The sequence below is a fragment of the Trichoderma harzianum genome (assembly GCF_003025095.1).
Source record: "Trichoderma harzianum CBS 226.95 unplaced genomic scaffold M431scaffold_8, whole genome shotgun sequence".
NCBI lineage: Eukaryota > Fungi > Ascomycota > Sordariomycetes > Hypocreales > Hypocreaceae > Trichoderma > Trichoderma harzianum.
Window position 1 is genome coordinate 1,228,522 of NW_020209256.1, and position 20,585 is coordinate 1,249,106.

At 48.5% G+C, this 20,585-nt stretch overlaps 7 protein-coding genes across 7 annotated transcripts; 1 reads left to right on the top strand and 6 right to left on the bottom strand.

The window, feature by feature from the left end:
- Positions 1 to 307: 307 nt before the first annotated feature.
- Positions 308 to 1,852, top strand: M431DRAFT_89501 (hypothetical protein; the record flags this gene model as incomplete). The annotated part of the gene is made up of 4 exons (XM_024924033.1): positions 308 to 536; positions 599 to 705; positions 766 to 1,349; positions 1,426 to 1,852. 4 exons carry the CDS (start codon positions 308 to 310, stop codon positions 1,850 to 1,852), a joined length of 1,347 nt encoding a protein of 448 aa, XP_024773119.1.
- A 122-nt stretch (positions 1,853 to 1,974) lies between these two features.
- Positions 1,975 to 4,279, bottom strand: M431DRAFT_119234 (hypothetical protein; the record flags this gene model as incomplete). The annotated part of the gene is made up of 4 exons (XM_024912061.1): positions 1,975 to 3,161; positions 3,224 to 3,688; positions 3,755 to 3,850; positions 3,911 to 4,279. The coding sequence occupies 4 exons, from the start codon at positions 4,277 to 4,279 to the stop codon at positions 2,046 to 2,048; spliced, it is 2,046 nt and encodes a 681-aa protein (XP_024773120.1). The 3' UTR covers positions 1,975 to 2,045.
- A 2,373-nt stretch (positions 4,280 to 6,652) lies between these two features.
- Positions 6,653 to 7,049, bottom strand: M431DRAFT_462533 (hypothetical protein). Its single transcript, XM_024915370.1, has one exon. The coding sequence runs from the start codon at positions 6,886 to 6,888 to the stop codon at positions 6,658 to 6,660; it is 231 nt and encodes a 76-aa protein (XP_024773121.1). The 5' UTR covers positions 6,889 to 7,049; the 3' UTR covers positions 6,653 to 6,657.
- A 161-nt stretch (positions 7,050 to 7,210) lies between these two features.
- On the bottom strand, positions 7,211 to 9,639 carry M431DRAFT_496743 (hypothetical protein; the record flags this gene model as incomplete). The annotated part of the gene is made up of 5 exons (XM_024917519.1): positions 7,211 to 8,281; positions 8,346 to 8,594; positions 8,665 to 9,313; positions 9,378 to 9,500; positions 9,554 to 9,639. 5 exons carry the CDS (start codon positions 9,637 to 9,639, stop codon positions 7,211 to 7,213), a joined length of 2,178 nt encoding a protein of 725 aa, XP_024773122.1.
- A 991-nt stretch (positions 9,640 to 10,630) lies between these two features.
- Positions 10,631 to 11,966, bottom strand: M431DRAFT_483576 (hypothetical protein; the record flags this gene model as incomplete). Its single annotated transcript, XM_024916132.1, has 5 exons — positions 10,631 to 10,804; positions 10,867 to 11,280; positions 11,340 to 11,685; positions 11,746 to 11,755; positions 11,819 to 11,966. The coding sequence occupies 5 exons, from the start codon at positions 11,964 to 11,966 to the stop codon at positions 10,631 to 10,633; spliced, it is 1,092 nt and encodes a 363-aa protein (XP_024773123.1).
- Positions 11,967 to 13,988: 2,022 nt separating this feature from the next.
- M431DRAFT_462576 (hypothetical protein) lies at positions 13,989 to 16,699 on the bottom strand. Its single transcript, XM_024915371.1, has 5 exons — positions 16,436 to 16,699; positions 15,970 to 16,370; positions 14,812 to 15,904; positions 14,571 to 14,741; positions 13,989 to 14,508 (listed from the first exon to the last, which is right to left on the bottom strand). The coding sequence occupies exons 1-5, from the start codon at positions 16,481 to 16,483 to the stop codon at positions 14,263 to 14,265; spliced, it is 1,959 nt and encodes a 652-aa protein (XP_024773124.1). The 5' UTR covers positions 16,484 to 16,699; the 3' UTR covers positions 13,989 to 14,262.
- A 691-nt stretch (positions 16,700 to 17,390) lies between these two features.
- On the bottom strand, positions 17,391 to 18,594 carry M431DRAFT_483578 (hypothetical protein; the record flags this gene model as incomplete). Its single annotated transcript, XM_024916133.1, has 2 exons — positions 17,391 to 18,149; positions 18,226 to 18,594. The coding sequence occupies 2 exons, from the start codon at positions 18,592 to 18,594 to the stop codon at positions 17,391 to 17,393; spliced, it is 1,128 nt and encodes a 375-aa protein (XP_024773125.1).
- Between the last annotated feature and the right edge of the window lie 1,991 nt (positions 18,595 to 20,585).

Below are 20,585 nucleotides of genomic sequence, written 5' to 3' on the forward strand. Positions count from 1 at the left end.
TGAAAATCTCGTGTTATCGTATTGGTTATTCAGCTTCCTGTTGTCATTAGGATGACGATAATTTAGTGCCCGTGATCTCAAGTACAAACCTTTTCACCTTTATATGTGACATGTGTTCGTCCTGAGGCAACCCTTCTTTGGATCTGCGACAAAGCAACCTCTTTGGCTGCAAACTGTGCTCCGGCAGTCAAAAGTCCAAGGAACGGATAGCCTATTTCCGACCGGCGGTTATTTACGATTCCCTCCCCCATCTGTTGCTTTCTAAGTCGCCGCCATGTTTACCGGTTCCAATTCCAGCGGCACCGCCATGGAGGATGCTGATGATGTCGAGCGTCGCATCGAAATTTCCGAAAAGGACGGCAACAATGCCTCTGACCGCGAGGAGCCCATTGTTCTGAAAGAGGAGGAAGATGCCAATTACCAGCCTGCAGCTGCGGTGCCCGTCGGCAGTCCGCCTCCGAACGGTGGCCTTCGAGCATGGCTTGTAGTTGTGGGAGCTTGGTGCACGTCGTTTTGTAGTTTTGGTTGGATTAACAGTACGTCTACTTATGCATTCAATAAGAGAAAGGATAACTAGAGACTGACTTTTGTACAAAAGGTGTTGGTGTATTCCAAGACTATTACCAGGCTACAATTCTCAAAGACTACTCGAGTAGTACCGTCTCATGGATCCCGTCCTTGCAGATCTTCTTCATGATGGCCTTGGTAAGCTAATTTGCTAACTCTCTACTGCGTATCCTATAATACTAACTATGTATTTTAAAGGGACCAATTATCGGGCTCATCTATGACAAGTACGGCCCTCGCTGGCTCATTATTGGTGGAACGTTTCTTCACGTCTTTGGCTTGATGATGACTTCTATTTCTCACGACTACTACCAGATTCTCCTTTCTCAGGGAGTCTGCAGCGCCATTGGTGTCTCTGCCATCTTCCAGCCAGCTCTCAACAGCATTGCAACATGGTTCACCACAAAGCGCGGCGCCGCCTACGGACTTTTGGCAACTGGCTCAAGCTTGGGAGGTGTCATTTTCCCCATCATGGTCAGCCGCTTGATCGACGAGGTCGGCTTCGGCTGGTCCATGCGAATTTCGGCCTTCTTGATCCTTGTCCTTCTTATTGTTGCCATCTTGACGGTGAAAACGCACAACCCACCAAAGTTCCAGCCCATAACAGTCAAGCGAATGGTCACCCCCTTTACCGAGTTTCAGTTCTTCTGTCTTGCCATGGGATTACTGCTCTTTACATTCGGACTGTACACTCCGATCAACTACATCTCTGTCGAGGCTGCTGCTGCAGGAATGGACCCCAACCTAGTTCTATACCTCATTCCTATTCTAAACGCTGGAAGGTAAGTCTCCTACTAGAACTACGAGCATCCGATCCATCTACGCTAGTGTCTTTTTACTGACCACTCTTTTCTCCAGTTTATTCGGTCGTGTTTTCTCTGGTTATGCTGGCGACAAATGGGGTCGGTATAACGTCTTCGTTACAGTTTGCTATCTGGCTGGCATATTCGTCTTGGGCCTTTGGATTCCCGCATCTTCAACCGCCGCAAGAATCGCCTTTGCTACGCTTTTTGGCTTCTTCTCAGGAGCTTATGTCGCTTTGATCGCCGCCCTTGTCGTCCAAGTATCACCCCCGTCCGAGATCGGCTTCCGTACTGGTCTGGTGTTTTTGGCCTCGTCCATTGGAGGTCTTACAACAAACCCCATCTCCGGTGCCATTTTGGAGAGGCCTATTGGATGGCTTGGCCCAAAGATTTTTGCAGGCGTCTTTTGCATTGCTGGGACAACCTTTGTGTTGGCAGCAAGAATCCACAAGACGGGCTGGAAGCTGAGAGCCGTCTTCTAAAAGGAGCGCACGTCACGTACATTATTAATAGCATATGAGTACAAAGATTAGCATATAGATGGTGTTTTATGGGTAACATAGCTAGCATCAACACTTAGAGCAAAACCACTCATCAAAATTACAGATAATTCATTTCTATTTATTCTCAAATGCGCCTTCGTCAATGGGTATATGAGCACATAGTATGCCGCAGTTAAAAATAACTGGAAAAATCATGCAAATCTAAATGCAAATCCTCAACCAACGTGTTCCAATCGGGCATATTATTCTGCATTAGGTTACTCCAATCCACGTTCTCTCCGTCGAAACGACGAACATCCATAACAACTTCCTGTGGAGGATTCTGCATCTCTTCGTCACCAGGAACTTCATCCATTTTAGACGTGGAGCTTGTCATATCGTTTCCGTTAATCAACGACTGTCTGGTCATTTCAGCCTTCTTGTGCAGTCTCTTCAAGATGACGGATTTCAGCGCCGGGTTAGAAACGGCCGTAGAAAGCCTGACTTGTTCCAATTCAAACATCTTTTCCACAACAGCCCAAGCTCTCTCAACGGTAGGGCCAGTCGGGCAAACACATAAATGCCAGAGGACGTAAAGTAGCATGTGATACTGCGGATGACCATACATGCACCATCTATACGGACCAAGAAGCTCGTCTCCCCATAACTCGAGGTGGATTTCGAGACACCTTAGTGCAGAAAGTAGGTTTGCTTCCGTAGCAAATGCATTGCGTTTATCGGGGTTCTCCAAGATGGCAAGCTGCTGCCTTGTAACAAAGTCGATCTTGTGCACCATGGCGAGGGCCGTTTTCATCGTCATTCTCTGTATCGGTATAACTGGGTTGCACGGTTTTATGTAGTGCTCTACTCGAGACCTGAGTTGGCTGAACATGGTACTCCTGATGACCTCCTTAGGTGTTGTTCCTGATGGCGTCATGGAGAGATTGGCCATGTTCTGTAAGGTCTGGGCCACTTCCATGCATGTCAGCGGAAGACTCATTTTAGTCCATCCACCGTGAGGAGGTGGAAGCTCTTTCATATCCGGACGAAGTTCGTTATCGTCAACATTCAGTGGCATTTTGGTATCGTAACCAGGGACCGTAGACCATGAATCAATACCGTGGTCTTCAGCAGCTCTTCCATCTCTGGCCAGAAAATGCCACCACAGCCGCCTTCGGACTTCGGATTCAAATGGCGACATTCCCAGCTTAGTTCCATCTCGGTGAAGGCCTATGGAATGCGCCATTCTCAAAGCAAGACCGTTTAAGATCCAGATGCCTCTTCCGTGATAATAAGCCCGCGATGATGCCTGGACTTGTGCATTAGTAACTTTCTATTTATAGCAACGTTTGAAAGAAGACAGGGACTTACCAGATATATGGCCAGCCCTTGCAGGAGCACGACTGTTGGGTTCTCCAGCATATCTGCCCCTGCCAAGTGCATCTGAAATTCCCTTTTGAATGTTCGCAAGGCATTTGGTTTGTCAACACCCAGAATGTGCTGGGCTTCCTCCGGCTCCAAGGTTAACGTAGTCGCAAAGTACACGGCGTTGACCATAGCCAGAACATCACTGGATACCGATTCCGGTTGATGGATGGCGGTGAAAATAGTCACCTCGTCTGTCGGAATGTGCAATATCTTGATAGTGGCATCGACATTTTGCACGAATATGTGCCACAATTGCGTGGCACTTAACCGTGATAACCGCCAGCCTCTCTCCTTGTCATCATATACGGCAGGACTTGACAGCAAGCCCATAAGACTGAAGGGTGAGTCAAGATCCTGTTCCCTAGTTTCACTGTACGGTGTATGTAGCAGTGATGATTTATCTTGATCCTAGAGGAGTTGTCAGTTTAGCTTTGACGCATGCAAATCATTCCTTGGGCCTAAGCAAAGTCTCACCTCTTCAATGACTTTGGAGATGAGAAGTTCATTAAAGTACTGGCTTGAGGTGCCATTTCTGATCAAAACCTCCTCCGAAGGGATTTCTCCAGGTTCCTGAGGAGACTCATGCGGGCTCACCGGTAAGCTCACCGGCAAGCCCCCGGGCACAGAGACATGAGCATGTGGCGGCAATGACCTCCTCGTTGCATTTCCTTGATCGATGGACGACGCCGCCACAATGGTTTTCTCAAGGTCCGATATCCTCGAGGCAACATCCGCAATCGTAGCCTTGCGAACTCGACGGACAGGCTTGTCAGAAGCCGGATATGTGCACGTGAGGCGAGCCCTCACGCATGCCAAGCATGGTGTTTGTCTGTCACATCGGATCTTCCTCCGGTGGCAGAGCACACACGACCTGTCCGGCTTCCGGCGCGGGTGCGGCGAAGGCGGAGTGAGACCACGGTCGGTCGAGGCTGGAGGAGTGGTCAGAGGGAGAGGGGAATCAGTACTGCCCGGCCGGCTGGGATCTTGCGGAGGAGACATGTCTCGAAAAGCTGGGCAATTCTTCGGGTTCAGTGAGCAAAAGAGTGCCCGACCGATCTGAATGAGCCTGGGATAATCAATGACTTTGTCTCGAGGTTGTCGGTCTCGGCCCTTGCACAAGCACCGACGCCGAGCCGTGGTATTTTTGCCCCTTTCAGCTAGAGGCGGGAGAGCCGGCGACTTATTAGTAATTCCTATTGTGCTTGTCTAGTCATCTTGAGAGCTAAGTTGTCAATCTGCTAGCATTGCTCCATAGTAACAGTAAGCAATACTGTGGCAGAGTTTGTTCAGCAGACTCAAGACAACACGGGACTCATCTTCGCAATAGACCTAAATAAAGCAAGAGTTAGAATAAATAGAACGGCAACCGATCATAAATCAAGTTTTCGTTGCACATAATAGCCTCATAGCTATATTCCATACCTCGGCTTTAAGTCTCCACATGCATGCTTATGCAACGCGGTAAGCTCGTCAAGGCACTCGAATGCGTCTCATCTTGCCCTGACTGCCGGATCCCTTGCTAGCCTCTTCATTGCTTTGAGTTGGCCAGCAACGGGTTGGTTTTCCCTGTCTTCTCGCCATTGAAGGGAGGGTTGTCAATGGTTAATATTGACTGGCTGCGTAACCATTGAACATCTCAGGCCATCAGCTACTGTCATTGTTGTTCTACCACAAATCAATTAGTATAATCTTCAAATATTTAGTCAAGAGGAAATGCGTTACCGTCATTGTTATTCTGCTTCTTTTAGGATATGGCTGGTCACCATTTCCCAATACTAGCCCTTCATTCCATTCTTCCAACTCTGTGCGGTGATGAATAGCAGTAACTCCCAAGTCCGCGGGCGAAGAGCCCAAAACGCTTCAGATTTATTTGGGGTGTATCGAGCATTTTATTCTTCCATGGGTTTGAGAGCAGTCGGGCTTTTAACAGCGCACTTGAAGAGCACCTCGGTCATGCCGGTACTCCAGTTTATAAGGACCTTTGTTTCGGATTCGGTTAACGTATTCCGCCACAAGGTATACGCGCGATATTAAACTACCTCGGAATGTAGAAATGACTCGACCAGGTAGAGTCCTCGTACGAGAGGGTGCTCCTATTAGCACGATTCAGGAACGGCTAATGTTAGGATTATCGCTAATCGCTTTGAGAATGAGGCATTTTGGTATCCATCAGGGGATTAATGAAATAACCGATTCCGTGAGATGCCACTCGAGGCACGAGTATAATAAGGGTGATATTAACAAGGATTCATTTCAACGATTCTGTACGCCTATACTCTAACTATCTAATCACCTATATCCTGTCCTCATTTGGGATCACATCTTATCAGAAAGTGGTGATCTGAATACACTTATTTTACTGTTTAACATGGTGGTAAACAATTCCCTTTGCATTCTTTAGTAACTCTTTACCGCTCGTATAAGGATAATCACGGCCAAGACTTTGCTGGAGTGCACCATGGAGAATTTCAGATCCCCGGCAGATCATGTTACATAGAATTATAGGGTTATTCCCCAAGTTATGTGGGTACTGAACCTGCCACTTGGCATATCGTATAGAAAATAGGGTAACATTGAAGGTCTATACTAGCTTGTTTTCCATGCAATGACCTGCAGGTCGGAAAAATGTCCAAATCCAGCACCGTTTCTCAATAACGCATGAATCGTACACCCTGAAACTAGTTTCTAGACAAGCAAAAAAGCGAACTGAGTTTAATATAGTTTGGCAGCAATCAAGGTGGTTTGACGCTCACCACTTCTCGACAGCAGAAGTTTACTGTTAACTGGTTATATCATATTCTATATGAAAGTAACCCATAATGTATGGAGTTCAAGTTAACAACAACACCAATTTATCGCTTTGACTCAGGCTATGTAATGCCATGTCTATTTACCCGCAGTTACATTATACACGGGCTCTGTCTCACTTGCAGCTACTGGGTAGTAATATTCTCGTTATCCTAACCCTTAACAGTAACACGCTCAGAAACGACCTCGCCCTCAGAAACAGGCTCTCGGAAACAGGTACTCTGCTAACAGCTATAAACGCAGCCGGAATAACGTTGTCTATGCATATGAAAAGCTTATACAAGGGGTTAACACCTTAAGTATCACAAGAATGTACAGAGTCTTTCGGGCTCAATTATCTTTAGCCTTAGGTTTAACTAAGCGGTAATACATTATCTGCACGATGGTTTCGACAGCTTCTAACGATACAACATTTAGAGCATATGTCGAGGTATATGCAGATGCAAATACACAAGCTCCTCCCCTCTTGACCTCTTCCACTCTTTACGAAATACCCATTGACAGGACGACCGCTAATAGTGACTCCTCTGCTTCTAGTTGCATACAATCATCCTTCTAGCCGATCGTACTTAGCCGCCGACCGAATAGCCGTGCCCAGTATCAAAACCACCCCAGCAGAGACCAGTAAGTCGAGTTGCGGGTAATAATCCGGCCGAAGCCACTGCTGCAGTCCCTATTCCAGAGAAAAAGATCACGCGAGAGGTCAGAGGCAAGGTTACTCTGGAAGCTGAATGCGAGGTTAGAACCTCCGCTGCATCTGCTGAAGGCGCTACCAGATACATGGCAGCTTGGTTGTTCATAGAAACTGCCGCTTCAGCCGCATGACTGCTTCTCTTCTAAAGAGGCATTCTCCGTGCCTGCAGGTGAGTTGGTGCGTTGGGAGGCGAGGGCGAGCTCATTGCCGTTGCAAGGAATAGGAGTGGCAACTTGTGCACCTTTGTGATACAGCACACAAATAATTATGTGAAGCATTTCTTCAACGATCGGGATAATAGTGCGTATGGGTGAGTAAAATCATTATAATTCAGTAGATAGACATTAACGGTATCGTATATAATTATCAAAAAAATCAACAAGTTCCTCTCTAAGAATGCCGGTTTCGCTTTGCGCCCATCGCCACCTCTAAAATGTAAAACTAACTGGGTTGTCATCCAGAAATTGGCCCAGCTCAGGAAAATTCATAAAGGGCAAATCCTGAGCTAGATTAAGAATTGAGCCAGACATGTCAAATCCACGTCTTGAGTGCGACATGTCTGTTGAAAGAGTCGCAATGTCAGCGGACGATGTTTGGGGGTAAGACTGAGACGGCGAGGCCATTGCCTGGTTGGAATCCAAGGAAAATCCCATGATACCGCGTGGTTGATGATCTCTTTCACCCACGTCACGACCAGTCAATGAAGAAATTGCCAGTGACTGTTCGGATGATCTCGCCAAGTCGATGTTGGTCCTTGAGCCATTGCCTTGGCTCTGATCTACGTCAAGCCGTGCAAACCCCATGGACCGATCAGGGCTATATGGATTTTGTGCATCGAAACTCGAGGAAATCTGCGACGTTGCTCTGCTACCTCTGGCTCGAAAACTGTCCATAGCCTCGTGTATGTTACGCAATCGTTCCAAGAGACGTTGCGAAACGGGTGATGTCAGTGAGAGTCGCTGAATCAGCTCCACGGCATCAAAGGCATCTTGAAGGCACGAAGCTCGATTGGCATCATCGTTAATGCTTCCCAAGACAAGCAGCATCGATGAGAGAGCAGATTCAAGGAAATGGTTGTATGTTTTATGTTGTGCGTGATAGATGTCGGTTTCGTCGGCCAGTCGGACTAGAGTCCGAATGGTGTCGTGAGACACTTCAGCCAGGACGTTAACTGTAGATGGGTCGAGATTATTTGATGCGAGGCGATTTGCCGACGTCCTGTGTATAATAATCCTCATTTGATTGGCTCTCAAGTAGAGGAGGAGACGAATCCTATATTCTCCGCGATCGACCCTTGCTGGATCATACTTTTTGAAGCCATCGTAATGAAGCTTAATTGGCAAATTACGCTTCCATTGGACCACGCGAAAGTCAAGGAAATCGCGAGTCATGTCAGATGCAGAGCCAGATATTGGCTCCAGTAGCCATTTTCTCACATCTGAGGATATTCGACAATAAGATACCATGCTCATCACGTAGGATGACGAGGGTGAGTCGTTCTAGAGGGGGGAAAACGATGAGTGAGGCTGTAAGTCTTTTGGGGAGTAAACGGTTCGAACTTACATCTAGCATAGGATGTCGGTCGATCTCAGTATCATGAACGGCGAATGGTAAATCTGTCCCAAAGCTCCAGCGTCGATCAAGTGTATAGACACACCAGTATAACTTTTCCCCAGGTGAAGCAATCTGGCTCCCCATATGAAGACTCAGGTCTCCCGAGTTCCGAGAGCCATTTTCTTGAAGAAGCCGTAGAACGTTACCAATCCCTCTCCAGGCAAGGACTTCTCGATCGCTATGAAAGAAGAACATGGCCTGTTTTAAACACCGTGTGGTTAGACAACGTACCAATTCGTCACAATCCCGGGGTTCATTCTAAACTTACGGCAAGAATAAGAAGACATAGATCGGCGGCATCGACGGTACTTTGAAGTTGAGTCCTTGCAACTGTTGCTGCATATACTTCTTCAACCCATGGATTTGCTATGCCAATCGCACGCGCATCGGCGAAGATGGAAATGATAGCCAGGATATGTATCGCAATGTTCTCGACCTGGCTACGGCTAGGCCTAGTGTCAGAGGGCGATTGCTCATCTTTCATGTTCTGTGTATTATCAATTTCTGTGATTCGGCGCTTCAACTCTTCGAGATTGAGAAAGGGATACTGAACGCCAATCTCTTCTTCATAAAAGGCAATGATGCTGAGCCAGCGATCATTGTCGACAAAAGCCAGTACATTTCCTGTAGCTTTGCTTGCTCGATGAACGAGAAGCTTCTCTAAGAGATACGTCACAGGTACTCCCTCATATGGGCCTTGGCTCTTTGCCTTCTGGTTCGATGTAGGCTTTGCTGCGGTCAAAAGTCTCTCGGCAAGCTGAAGATAGTAGTCTGAGCTAAGCAGTCCATTCGCCTTTGAGGGAGGGTTAGGAGGAGTGGCAGCATTAGAAGCTCCTGACACATTCTGTCCCAGGATGGGCTCTGCAGAACCCTGAATCTGCGTAGTCGCAGCGGAGCCTTGACTTTCCGTAGTGTTCCTAACTTGGGTAAGATACTGTACACTGGTCATGATAGAGAGAGACGACTGGAGCTAAGGCTTACGAGGTGCGATTGCGAGCTCGAAACCGTGTCGTGCGGTCATAGAGGCAGGCATGGTTGCTCTCTTTGCAGGCTTTGCAAGGCCTCTCTCCGCTGCATTTTGTCTTGCGTCGCTGGCATTCATCACTGGAGGGTGTTACTAAGATTAACGCCGATGGTGAAGATAAAGCCCGGCTCACCATGCAACACGCGTATATGAGTGTCTCCTCTTCCTCGAAGACTTGGGAGCTGAAGTCCCTGCGCCTCCGGCAGGCGGTTCATCCATCTGGACGAAGAAAGATCTCTTGGCAGGCGACAAGTCAAGTCAGTCCGGCTCCAGCTGTCTTCGGCGATAAGTTTCCGGGTCCCACGAGCGCGTCCTTGAACGGATGCCGAAAAAATTGCCACAATGGATGTCAGAATAGCGCCAAATCATTTGACAATTCGCTCAGGGCACAATGAAATAATGTCGCGGCTGGTGAGCACCATGACGGTTCTTCAAAGGCGAAGGTGTGAGAAATACAGGCATCTGCTGCCCATCCCCATACTAATAGTTAGAGCTCGCTCCCAGCAACTCACACGCGAAACAAGCGAGCGAGCGACTGGCAACCGATCGGGAAAATATTATTCCATGGATGGCTTTGGTTACTAATAACTTTCCAGTTACCGGGATACTAAGGGAGCACCAGGCGGATTTCTCCGCTTCATCTCCAGACCCAAGACGGATGTTTCCCCTACTTTATCTCCAATAGCCATACAGGCGCCAATTCTAGACAAGTGCCGAGTTTTCTATAAGGCTGAATGCGGGGGTGCAGCAAGATTGTGCGCATGACATGAAGAAGTACGAAATACGTGTATGATACTGTACAGTAAGCCAAGCCCATGTTGTGTTTATACCGCATGTGCTCGTATTCAACGATATACTCCGTAAGCAACGCCAAGTTGGAGTATTACAACAGACGGAACGGATCCAGAAGCCAGTTAATTATAAAACACAACTGAGAGAGTTGTGTAAAAGCAGACAGATACAAGAGCTCGTCGCGTCAGGATGCATCACAGGCATTTAGAGAATGTCTCAAAGCTACCCTAGAATGAGAAGCATCTTTTCAATTCCAACCGAATCCCCGCTCTCGCAGCTTATCTTACATATGTTGTCATTTCACATCTCTAATGAAACCAGACAGTTGTAATAACACAAAATGAGATTTTATTCATACACACTTTATACTATTCATAGTAACAAAGCCACTCAAGGCTAGATCTTTCTGCATCACATTTTATTCCTTCTTCTTCTCCTCCTCCTCTGGCGGAGGCAGGGGCTTGTCCAATCCAACGCGCTGCAGAGAGCTCTGGAAGGTCTTGGGGTCGACCTTGTCAGTGTCCACAAGGAATGTCTTGGGCGTCTTGTCGACCAAAAGGCGGATCAGATCAGGCCGCATGTAATGGCCACCCTTTTTCCACAGTCATCAGTTAGTGCATTGTTAAGCTTAGACGGAGTAGGTAGAATACATACAAAGTCAGCCAGGCGCTTGGTCAAAAGGTTCTCGTCCAGGTCGATATCGACAATAAAGATTCCCTCAAAGTCCTTGGGAGGATCCTGCACGGCGCGGAAGCCATCTGGACGGTAGATGCGAGCGAAGCCATTTGCGATAACAGCAGCCTCTCCATCAACGGCAGCCTCGTCGTTGCGCAGACGAGGGGGCAGGTTCATGCGGGCACCCTCGCGAGTGACGACCTGGCTAGGAGCAAGCGTCCAAGTGCCAGTCTCGTAGGCGTAAGCAGGAGTCACCAGCTCGGATTGGACCTCTGAGATGTTTGTGTAAGGGTCAGGGTACTGCAGCGAAGAAGCTGGGGGGTAGACGGGCCAAGCAGCCACGTGAACTTGCTCATATTGAGCGCAAGCATTTGCCTTGAGGAAGGGGTTCATCTGCAGCGAGTTAATACGTTAAAACCTTTAACCATGATATCGGGCCTGTGGCCACTTACGTTCTCCCAGCAGTTGAGGTGGCCAAGGTTGCCAATCTCAGTCTCGACAACGCTAACCAAAGAGTCACCGGTTCCCTCACCGAAGACAAGTTTCTCGACGTGGGTGGGCTTGATCTTGCGGCGGTGGTTGATGACCTCACCACTGGGGTCGATGATAATCTGAGCAATGTAAAGGCTGTTGCCCTCAATCTCAGAGTAGCCCAGAGAGACATAGATCTGAGCCTTGCGGGCAGCAGATCGAATGCGGCGCATCTCGTCAGAGTCAGGACGCAGACTGTTCTTGTGGTACTCCTTGAGAAGGGGCAGAGAGTCCTGGTAGTTGACACGCCATCCCCAGTAGGTGTATCTATCATTGACAATTAGTTTCATATGTTGGCAAGTGGTGCTTGGTTTTCAAAGCTCGTACCCAGGAATCCCTATTAAGATTCATTAGTCAAAATCCTTGTTTTGCTGCTTGTTATTTCTATAGATCAACTTACACAACTCAGGGAAAGCAATCAGTTTACATCCCTTCTCACCAGCTTCGGTGATGAACTTGACAGTTTTCTGGACACACTTCTCCAGGTCAAACCAGCCTGGCTCTGCTTGAACACAGGCAGCCTTGTACTGACGAATAGTGGCAACCATTTTGGTGTTTGGTGTGTGGCTTTGAGGATGTTACTGAAGTTGTCTTGTTGGTGATGAGTATCGTTTCGAATTCAGAAGATGCCTGGATATCACGAAACTTATATATCACGTCAAGGAGAGCAAATACGCTCATGTTGCAAAAGAATAATCCTAGTAATAACCGTAACCCCATCTTTTGCTGCACAAGCATAGTATTCTCCCACCTCTTCCCCAATCGATTGGTCGTACAGTTGCAATCAAGATGCCGCATACGCCGCATACGCTTCGGCCATCGGAATCTCGGTGATACAGCATATTCTGAGTTGTCGATGCAGTGAGCAGATTGAATAAACCCTTGGCGAAAAAAAGATCATATCGAACCACCAGTTGCATCCGATCCGGCCCTCGGTATGAAAATGACATACCCTGGCTCAGCGATCCAATTCTTATCGCCCACCTTTTTCATGCAGGATATCCACGATACGGATGGCAAGGGACGCTTGTGAGCAGGTTCAATTGCCGCTGAACCCTGCATTGTCCCCAGATTGTTTGCAACATTGTCGCTCTGGAAAAGAGGATCATCAAGGCCGCTTACGCCGCAGACGCCGCACCTTCATGCTCAGGCCGCGGGGTCGGGTATTTGAGTGTGACAGATAGCTGCGCAACAGCTGTAGATAGGATAAATACCATATCACTGTTATCTATGATCTACGAGTTGGAGAGTGTTGATATCTAGCGACGGACTGCGAATAAAAGATAGGCTTGGTGCAATATGTTTGGACGAGCGATGCGCTACTGCCGCTAGGAGGGAGTTGGTTCATCCTCCTCATGCTGAGCTGTGTGTGCCTCGGTGGATTCCGACAAGATGGGGAAGGGCCAGCGAAAAGCGTCCGGCAGGCCGACATCGAATATCCACAATTATACCCTCCAATGGGACGATTTCCATGAAGGTTACATGTATGATGTCAAGCCAGTCATGCCGTGTTGCGGGGACAAGAAGGAAGTGAGAAGTGACACTGTTAAGCAAGTAGACTATCTGGCAGATGTTAATAGACCTATATTGCATATGTCTAAGTAGATATGATAGAAGTATACAAGGACCACAGCAAAACATTTCTCACGAGTGCAATCAACTCCTGCTTTGCTTGGTAGTATTATTCTACACAAGGTAAGGTATAGAGTATGCCCGCAGAACCCCGCTGATTCCCCAGTCAATGTCATTACTCTCTTCCGATAAATCCCTGGGCGTTTTGATTCGGAAAGAAGAGATCCGGCTCTACGGGCCGCGGGCTAGTGCCGTGTGAAACAAGCTCATCCTCCTAGTGAGTTGATGGCAAAATACTTCTCCATTTGATGGAGTATCACGATTCCCCGCTGCAGCACATACTGCAGCCCTCCTTTACCACCCAGCCTGCCAACCATTGCACCTCGACTCCAATTGTTATCCCTCTATGACGATTCCAAAAAGTGTGTACTACCCATGTGACCATCATTATCCCAATCTGCGGTGGCTCTGCTTCTCAACACAAAGAGTCCGTGGTATCCCGTACGTAATGCCTTGGCATCTCTACGCCCTACTATGCAAAAAATCGACGTCCCTCAAGGACTTTGATCGGGATGGTCGGGATCTGGTCGGCAGGCTCGCTACATTCCGTAACAATATCCACATATTGGCGGCCAATTGTTGGGCGAGACGTGATCATCTTGGGATATGGCTGCGAGGTCCGCTAGGTGAAGAGGTCTTTTCTCGTTCGGCTTGTGTCGCATGAAACGACAAGGATATCGTCGACGTTCTCAATCGTCGTCCGGAAGATTATCGCAAGCCTAGTGTTTTGTTGGGAGTAAAGAAACTATTTCAGATCTGGTCGAGCTGCCAGTATCTTAGAGGAATTTAGCTTCACTTCTAGGCTGTCGTGATGTCACAGCAATGATTTCGGCTTTAACATCTTATTAGGTATCACTTGATAGCGATGATGATGCAGTTAAATGGCAGGATCGGCAATGAGGTCACATTTGGGCTTGTTGGTAAATGTTCAAACGGTGTAGAGCTTGGGCGCAGATGATGGTAAATCTGGTTGATTTTTTGTTGCATAGAGTAGAGGAGTGGGTATTCATGCTTTGATTGCACCTATCAATGAAGTCTTGGTCTCATGTGTTGACACCTCATGTAGGACGATGAGAATGACAGGGAAAAGGAAGAGAGACATGGTAAAAAAAAAAAAAAGAAAAAAAAAATTGAACAGCCTTTTATCGCAAACATGACCGTGAACAAGTATGAGAATGACGCCGTGATTGGATGGCTGGAATAGTATCATCTTCAGGGCGTCACCTCCCATCCCACATCAACATGGTTTCCAGGATACCCCTCCCAGAAGCCCTGGGTGGCATCAGCAAACGACGCGGCCATCGCAGAGTCAATATCAAAATGCGTATCAAAAAGGTCATAATCGGCAGGCGGTACCACGCCGAATTCGTGAGATATGAGCTCAGTCTCGTTTGTGCTGATTTCAGTCTCATTTGTGCTGATCTCATTCGGATTCGTTTCTTCCTGTTCAGAAACAACCTATCCAATGTGTCAGCGACGGTCGCGAGTGAGTGAGGGGGCATTAGTAGAGAAGAACTAACCAAAGTCTCTTCCTCGCTCCCACTATCGGCAGCTTGAACGGGAGATGGTTGTAAGGCGCCGTAGTCGATGATGGCGTTTCTCATCTCTCGACGCGCACTCGGGCTCATGGCCTGATTGCCCTTTGACTTGACATTGCTATAGAAAATATGCATTGCCTTGATGGTTTCACGCTAAGAAAGGAGATTGGTTAGCGATGCTTGCAATAAGATCAGGGGACTGGTGTGAAGAGCGGCGACATACCCAGGTATCTGCCATGGGCCAGGCTTGCCTCATGTCCTTGAGAAAAACGCATCCGTCGATGATGCGCTGTCTCCAGCTTTCGATCTGCGGGTCGCCTTCACTAACATGTGGAAAATGCCAAAAATAGAGCAGTGTTCCAACTGCGGTGTAGATGGTGAAGCCTATCCACGGAACCAGGCCACGTAAAAAGAAAAGGCCAAATCCACGGATATCCTGGAGCATTTCGCACACCTGGTCGGCAACTTTTGCGAGTTCTCTGCAAGAAAACTGGGTCCACTGCTTCCTATCGCCGTTCTCATGCTCTGCCTCTTCGTGCATCTCCAATTCGGGCAGATAGGATCGGTAAAGAAATATGACAGACATGAAGTAGATGCAATGCATGTAGCAGAACGCCTGTCCTTGATTCTGGACACTATGGGCGTGCAGCAGCGATAGATCATATCGCAGGCGAGGAGGCAACGATTCCCTCCAAGCGTTTAAGCGTAGTAGTAGACGTTGGAGTTCTGACTGTGGCTGCCAAGGAGGCGTGTTGTTCGGGTGCGAAGAGCAGGACCATTTTGCAACAGCGCCCCAAATATCTGCAACCCCCATGCTGTGTGCAACGATGCCCAGATTGCCGGGTGGGATCATAGAATTGCCATCGGATCGATAGCCTTCTATGTAGGGACAGATGACCGGTTCGCCGAATATGAAGTTGCTCGTATCACAAGGTAGCTGGATGTGCATACTATCCGCGGATAGCAACCGTTCGCGGCCTTTGCCGCCGCTCAAAAGACTGTCCATAAGGAAGCACGTCCACGCCGTTCGCCGTCGTTCTTCCCCATGGATAAACTCTTCTCTGTCCAGGGTTGTGACTGGAGGGTCTTCGAACAAACCCATGATCTGGGCCATTCTCACGGCCATCCCAAGGTAAACCCATGCACGTCTGCCTTCACCTGAACCCCATGAATGGCCGGTGAGCATGAGAAGAACTTGGATCCGCTGCAAGCTCGGCTCATCTATTGATGGAAGGATAAGAGACCTGGTATGAGCGGCGAAGTAGTTACTCGTCTGAATCTGGCTAGAGAAGCCATCTGGTGGGTGTTGCGAGAATCTTGGCCGCAAGTTAGCTTCTTTCTCGGGATGTCGGTATTAGGGGAAAGGCTTTTGTCAACTAACCGCACTGTGATGGCCAGCATCGCCCACGCAACAGACCGATCCAGAGTCTTATTCCGGATGGATGCGAAGAATGTAGGCATATGGTGAAAGGACCACTTGTAAGAACATCTGAGGTAGCTCTCCTTGACCTCATCTGTCACGTAATCCAATGGGTCAATCTCCCACAGGTTGACCTTGGGTTGTTCATCGGGGTCTTCCGCAGCGCCACGCTGAGGCCCTGCGGAGGCTGATAATAGCGAGGCTGTGATGTTGGTGTCCGTCGGCAACGCACTGGACTGTGCGCGAGCCTGGCGCTCAAGCCTCGAGCGCCTAAAGATGAAGGAAGTGCCTTTGGGAGGGAAGATGCATTCATCTCCTCTCTCCTTGCAGCGGATGCATGGCGGTCCACCAGAATGGATGCACTGGATGAATCAGCATGAGCCGCAAAACCGCAGCGGGAAACGAGATGGCTTTGGTGCTGATTTACCCTTCTCTTTGACGTCCGACATGCGCCGCAAGCAATTGATTTCTTCATCACGGCGGTCTTGAGAAGCTCATTTTTCAACGCGCCTCAGGTTGTCACGCGGGGCTCAAGCGGACCAATGGGAGTCACACAATGAGAGGTTGCCCAATCTGTATGCCTTTACATGAGACGAATCTTTTATACTCGTAACCTGCGAATTGTCCGAATGGCGATTGATGCTGTGGCAATGCGTATGAGTTTCAGTGAGTATGTGAGAACTTGTGTGTCCCTCAAACTCACTGCCGTCAGAGTCGCCGCCCAGCTTCATAACTCGGCATCATAGCTGATTAGCTAATCTAGCAAAAAGCTAACAAAACTTGTGAGAGAATTGGTGCCTAAGGCAGAATTATTGATGGGTTTCTTAGTCATCCATCTCGTACGATGCCGGTAGACAAACTCCCGGCCAAAGCTAACAGAAACTGTCCAATATTCAATTTCTATGACTGTTTTGGTCACTTTCTCATTTGTCTTTTTCATTCGTTTTCGTCACTGGTTGCAAACACTCTATACAACTATGGATGTTTGCACACATAATCCCTCTGTACAACCCTATCCGTAGACTCGGTATTAAAGAACAGACGAGAGCAGCCAAACTGTAGGGTTTATCACGCAACAGAGTGTCTCTCAACATCGAACTCATGATGCAAAGTATACTTTATTAGAGCACGTGGAATGAATTTAGGTGAAGGTAAGATGAAATGAGATATCGTCTATTGATTGATTGAATACTAGAAAAAAAAGAAGAAAATACGCCCCTAAAATTCCCATCCAGAGTCCCCCTTGTATTGGATATATTCTTGTCCCCCCCGTCATATTGACAAAACGACAATCCCAACCGTTTACCCCCATTCTCCATTAATATCAAGTGGCATTACACATTATGTTCTCAAAGTGCTTTTAGGCTCCAACTGCTTCAAGCTTAAAACTCGTCGTTGACGTTGATGATAGCAGGGGCGGCCAGTGTGGCAGCGGGAACAGCATCGGGGCTGGTGAAGTTGCTGCCGTCGGTCAAAGCAGCAAGGGACAGGCCGAACATGATGTTCTCCTCAAAGGGGAAGAAAGCCTTGAAGGAAACCTTGCCACCGTTCCACTTGAAGTCCTTGACGGGAACGCTGATGGGGAGAAGCTGGCCGCTGAAGTAGGTGACGAAGAGGCCATCACCCTTACCATTAGCGAACTTGGCGGCGTTCTTGACGGAGCTCAGATCAGCACTGTAGTTGAGCCACTGGTCATCGGGCTTGACGGCCAGGGCGGCGGAACCACCCTCGACGTTGAGCTGAGTGAAGATGGGGACACCGAGAGAGTTGACGTCAAAGGGGCACGAGTTGGGAACAATAAAGTTGTTGTTAAGGAACGAATAAGCAAACGGGCCGACGCTGGTAGTGAGGAATGGCTTCTCGGAGGGGACAGCGCCGAGGAGAGTTCGGTAAAAGCCATTCTGCTCACCCTCCTGACCAATGATGGAAGCCACGCCTCGCGTGAAACCGGCATCACCAGCTGCGGCGGCACCCTGAGTGACGTCTTGGAGAGTGCCCAGGACGACTGCGGTGAAAGCCTCAGCCACGGCAATGGCGTCGTGGATGTTGGTGGCCGGGAAGTGGTATTTGCAGGGCAGAGGAGCAAGCTTCTTGAACTTGTTCAAGGCGTTGAGAGCGTTGAGTGCGTGAAGCTCTTCTTGCTACACAGGGGGAAAAACCAGACATTAGCATGGATCAAGGCAAAAGCATATTTCGAAAGGCCCAGTCTCAACTTACAGCAATGATAACCTTGAGGATCTTCTCCAGCTCAGCCTTGCCATAGCCCTTCCATGACTCGAAGCCGGGAACTCCAGCTGTGACGTTTTGGAGAAGGGACGTGAAATAGGCAACCTCGAATTCCTCGTTGACGGCGATGACCTGGAGTGACTGAAGGGTGCTGTCGGCAAGAGTGGCTGGCGGAGGGGCATTCGAGAGAGTGCCATCGGCGTGCTCCTCGATCGATCTCAGCTGTTGAGCACTGGGAGTGGGGAAGCCATCAGCAGCGGCAGCGGTGGTAGTGCAGTCCTTGCTGTTGGGAGGCCAGGTAGCGACAGAAGATCCGGCCAGAGCCAGAGCAGAAGCGAGAACCTTGGTAAGCTTGGCCATCGTTGCTTGTGTTTGTGTTTGTGTGTGTAAGTGGATATTAGTAAGAGTGTTGAGTGGTGTTGTCGAAGTGAGAGGTGATGGATGATGATGATATTCTGACTGAGATGGGATGACCGATGAGATAGTTATATACTAGGTGATCCCTTCCACGGCCATCAACACTCGCTGCATGCCAATTTCACTAGGCTCTTACTAGACGGCATCATCTCTGCCATCCGAATAGGCGGACCACTCTGCTTCCGGACGGCATGTGGCTTGCTTCCCACAAAAGCCCTCTCTAAGCCATCGACCTACAGCTCCGATTTTAGACTACCTGACCCGGAAGCTAAGATTGCCGATTGCAGCTCTGGCAAAGTGCAGTCAGTCAAAGGCCCAAGCTGCGTTGGTAAGCGGATGACTACTGGCTGCTGACTGCCGTGCTATTTTTGGCCATCGAGGCTGTGGCCCAAGTTCGTCCTTTTCTTAGCTAGCCCTGCGAAAGCGTGAACGTGCGCAGCCGCGTCTGGCCTCAGTTCAGGCCCAAGAAGCGCGCGTTTCTGCCTCCCTGGTGAACAACACGGCCTGGCGCAGCCGAGAGGACTTTGTTTCACCCAGAATAAGGCAAGAAACAAACATGTTTTGACCGTTGAAAGCCGTCAACGTCACTCAAACCTTCAACCCTGTGAATGTTTTGTTTTAGCGGGGAAATGAAAATCATACTCGCTGGCGTGCTTGAAAGGGCTCACGGATCAGGCTGACTGGGCCCTGTCAAAGGTCCAACAACGGATCGGGCGGCAAACTTAGACTCACGGGAAGGAAATGGAACGACAACTGTTTGTCCGAGCGAGGTACTAGTTTACTGGGGATTTGCGCGCAGAATAAATTTGTCATGGCCTTTACTATTTTGCTCGACACAGAGACTTGGTTATTTTTGACATCTGTTAGGTTCTCTCTCTCTGCGTGCCTGTTGTATGTTGGTGGACGCCGGTGGACGCCGTCCGTCAATGGCTGTGGCGTTTCTCTCCACCATTCTTGTCGCTATTTTCAAACTCGTGCGCTAATTTGCAAGCGCTCATCCTTCCAGAACCTACAGTACAAATCCTCATTGAAACATGCTTTTCTTTTTTTGGTAGCTGCTTGATAATGTTCTACGCAAAAGGCGTTGCCAACAGTTTCGTAGACTCAAGAATTAATATAAGCTTAGTTGCTGAAGCCATCACCGGTGATGCACGCTCCTACGCCGGGAAGACGTGCCGCTTTCTGGATAGCAGACAAATGCCCGAGCTGCATCCATCGCGGATCCTGTCAGCGACCCGGATGCGGCCAAATGTAAAGCACATACAAATTTGTACGATTCTAAACTAGTAAATTTCACGACCGGTTCGGATAGCCCTGTTTCCGTCACAAGCAAAGAATCCTTGCGGTTAAGCTTTCTGTGGCGCAGTCAGATTCATCTAATTAAACTCCCTGGCTCTCCGCGATCTTCCTTCAGGCACTTCCGAGCACATGGGAATAGACGGACTTCAATTAGCTAATACATGCACTTTCCCAACATTTGCGGCTGTGGATTGGTGTTCTTTGGTTCAACATGCAGAATATTTACCTCTCAAATCATGATCCATTATAAACATTGGCTGCAGAGCATCGCTTATTGATGGGCACCAACTGAACAAGACCACATCATACCGCTCGCCAACGCATAAATCACACACTTCGTCTATTATAGTTTGCATTCGCATATTGCCAGTTGGCCTCGCATATACGGTATACAATGAGGCACTCCATCCATTCACCCATTCGCCAAAAATCAATATTAATCACAACTTACTAGGTTACCGAGCCTTCTGGTGTACCTTTTCCCTTGTTGGGAACTTTTACAAGCAGCTCAGATTTTAGTCAGCTTCACGAGCAAGCTACATACCAATATTTCCCCGTGCGCTATTGTCGTCCGTAAGCCGCCACACAGTCGAGCCCATTCTTGGTTAGGATCTTAATCTCAATATCCTGGCTCG

What these genes read in the sequence shown, in the direction of transcription:
- M431DRAFT_462533 (XM_024915370.1), bottom strand. Translation starts at nt 6,888, where the DNA reads ATGAACAACCAAGCTGCCATGTATCTGGTAGCGCCTTCAGCAGATGCA.
- M431DRAFT_462576 (XM_024915371.1), bottom strand. Translation starts at nt 16,483, where the DNA reads ATGAAGAAATCAATTGCTTGCGGCGCATGTCGGACGTCAAAGAGAAGG. An exon ending in GGCCCATGGCAGATACCTGG is followed by an intron (nt 14,742 to 14,811) that starts GTATGTCGCCGC and finishes CTCCTTTCTTAG; the next exon opens with CGTGAAACCATCAAGGCAAT. An exon ending in GGAGCGAGGAAGAGACTTTG is followed by an intron (nt 14,509 to 14,570) that starts GTTAGTTCTTCT and finishes CACATTGGATAG; the next exon opens with GTTGTTTCTGAACAGGAAGA.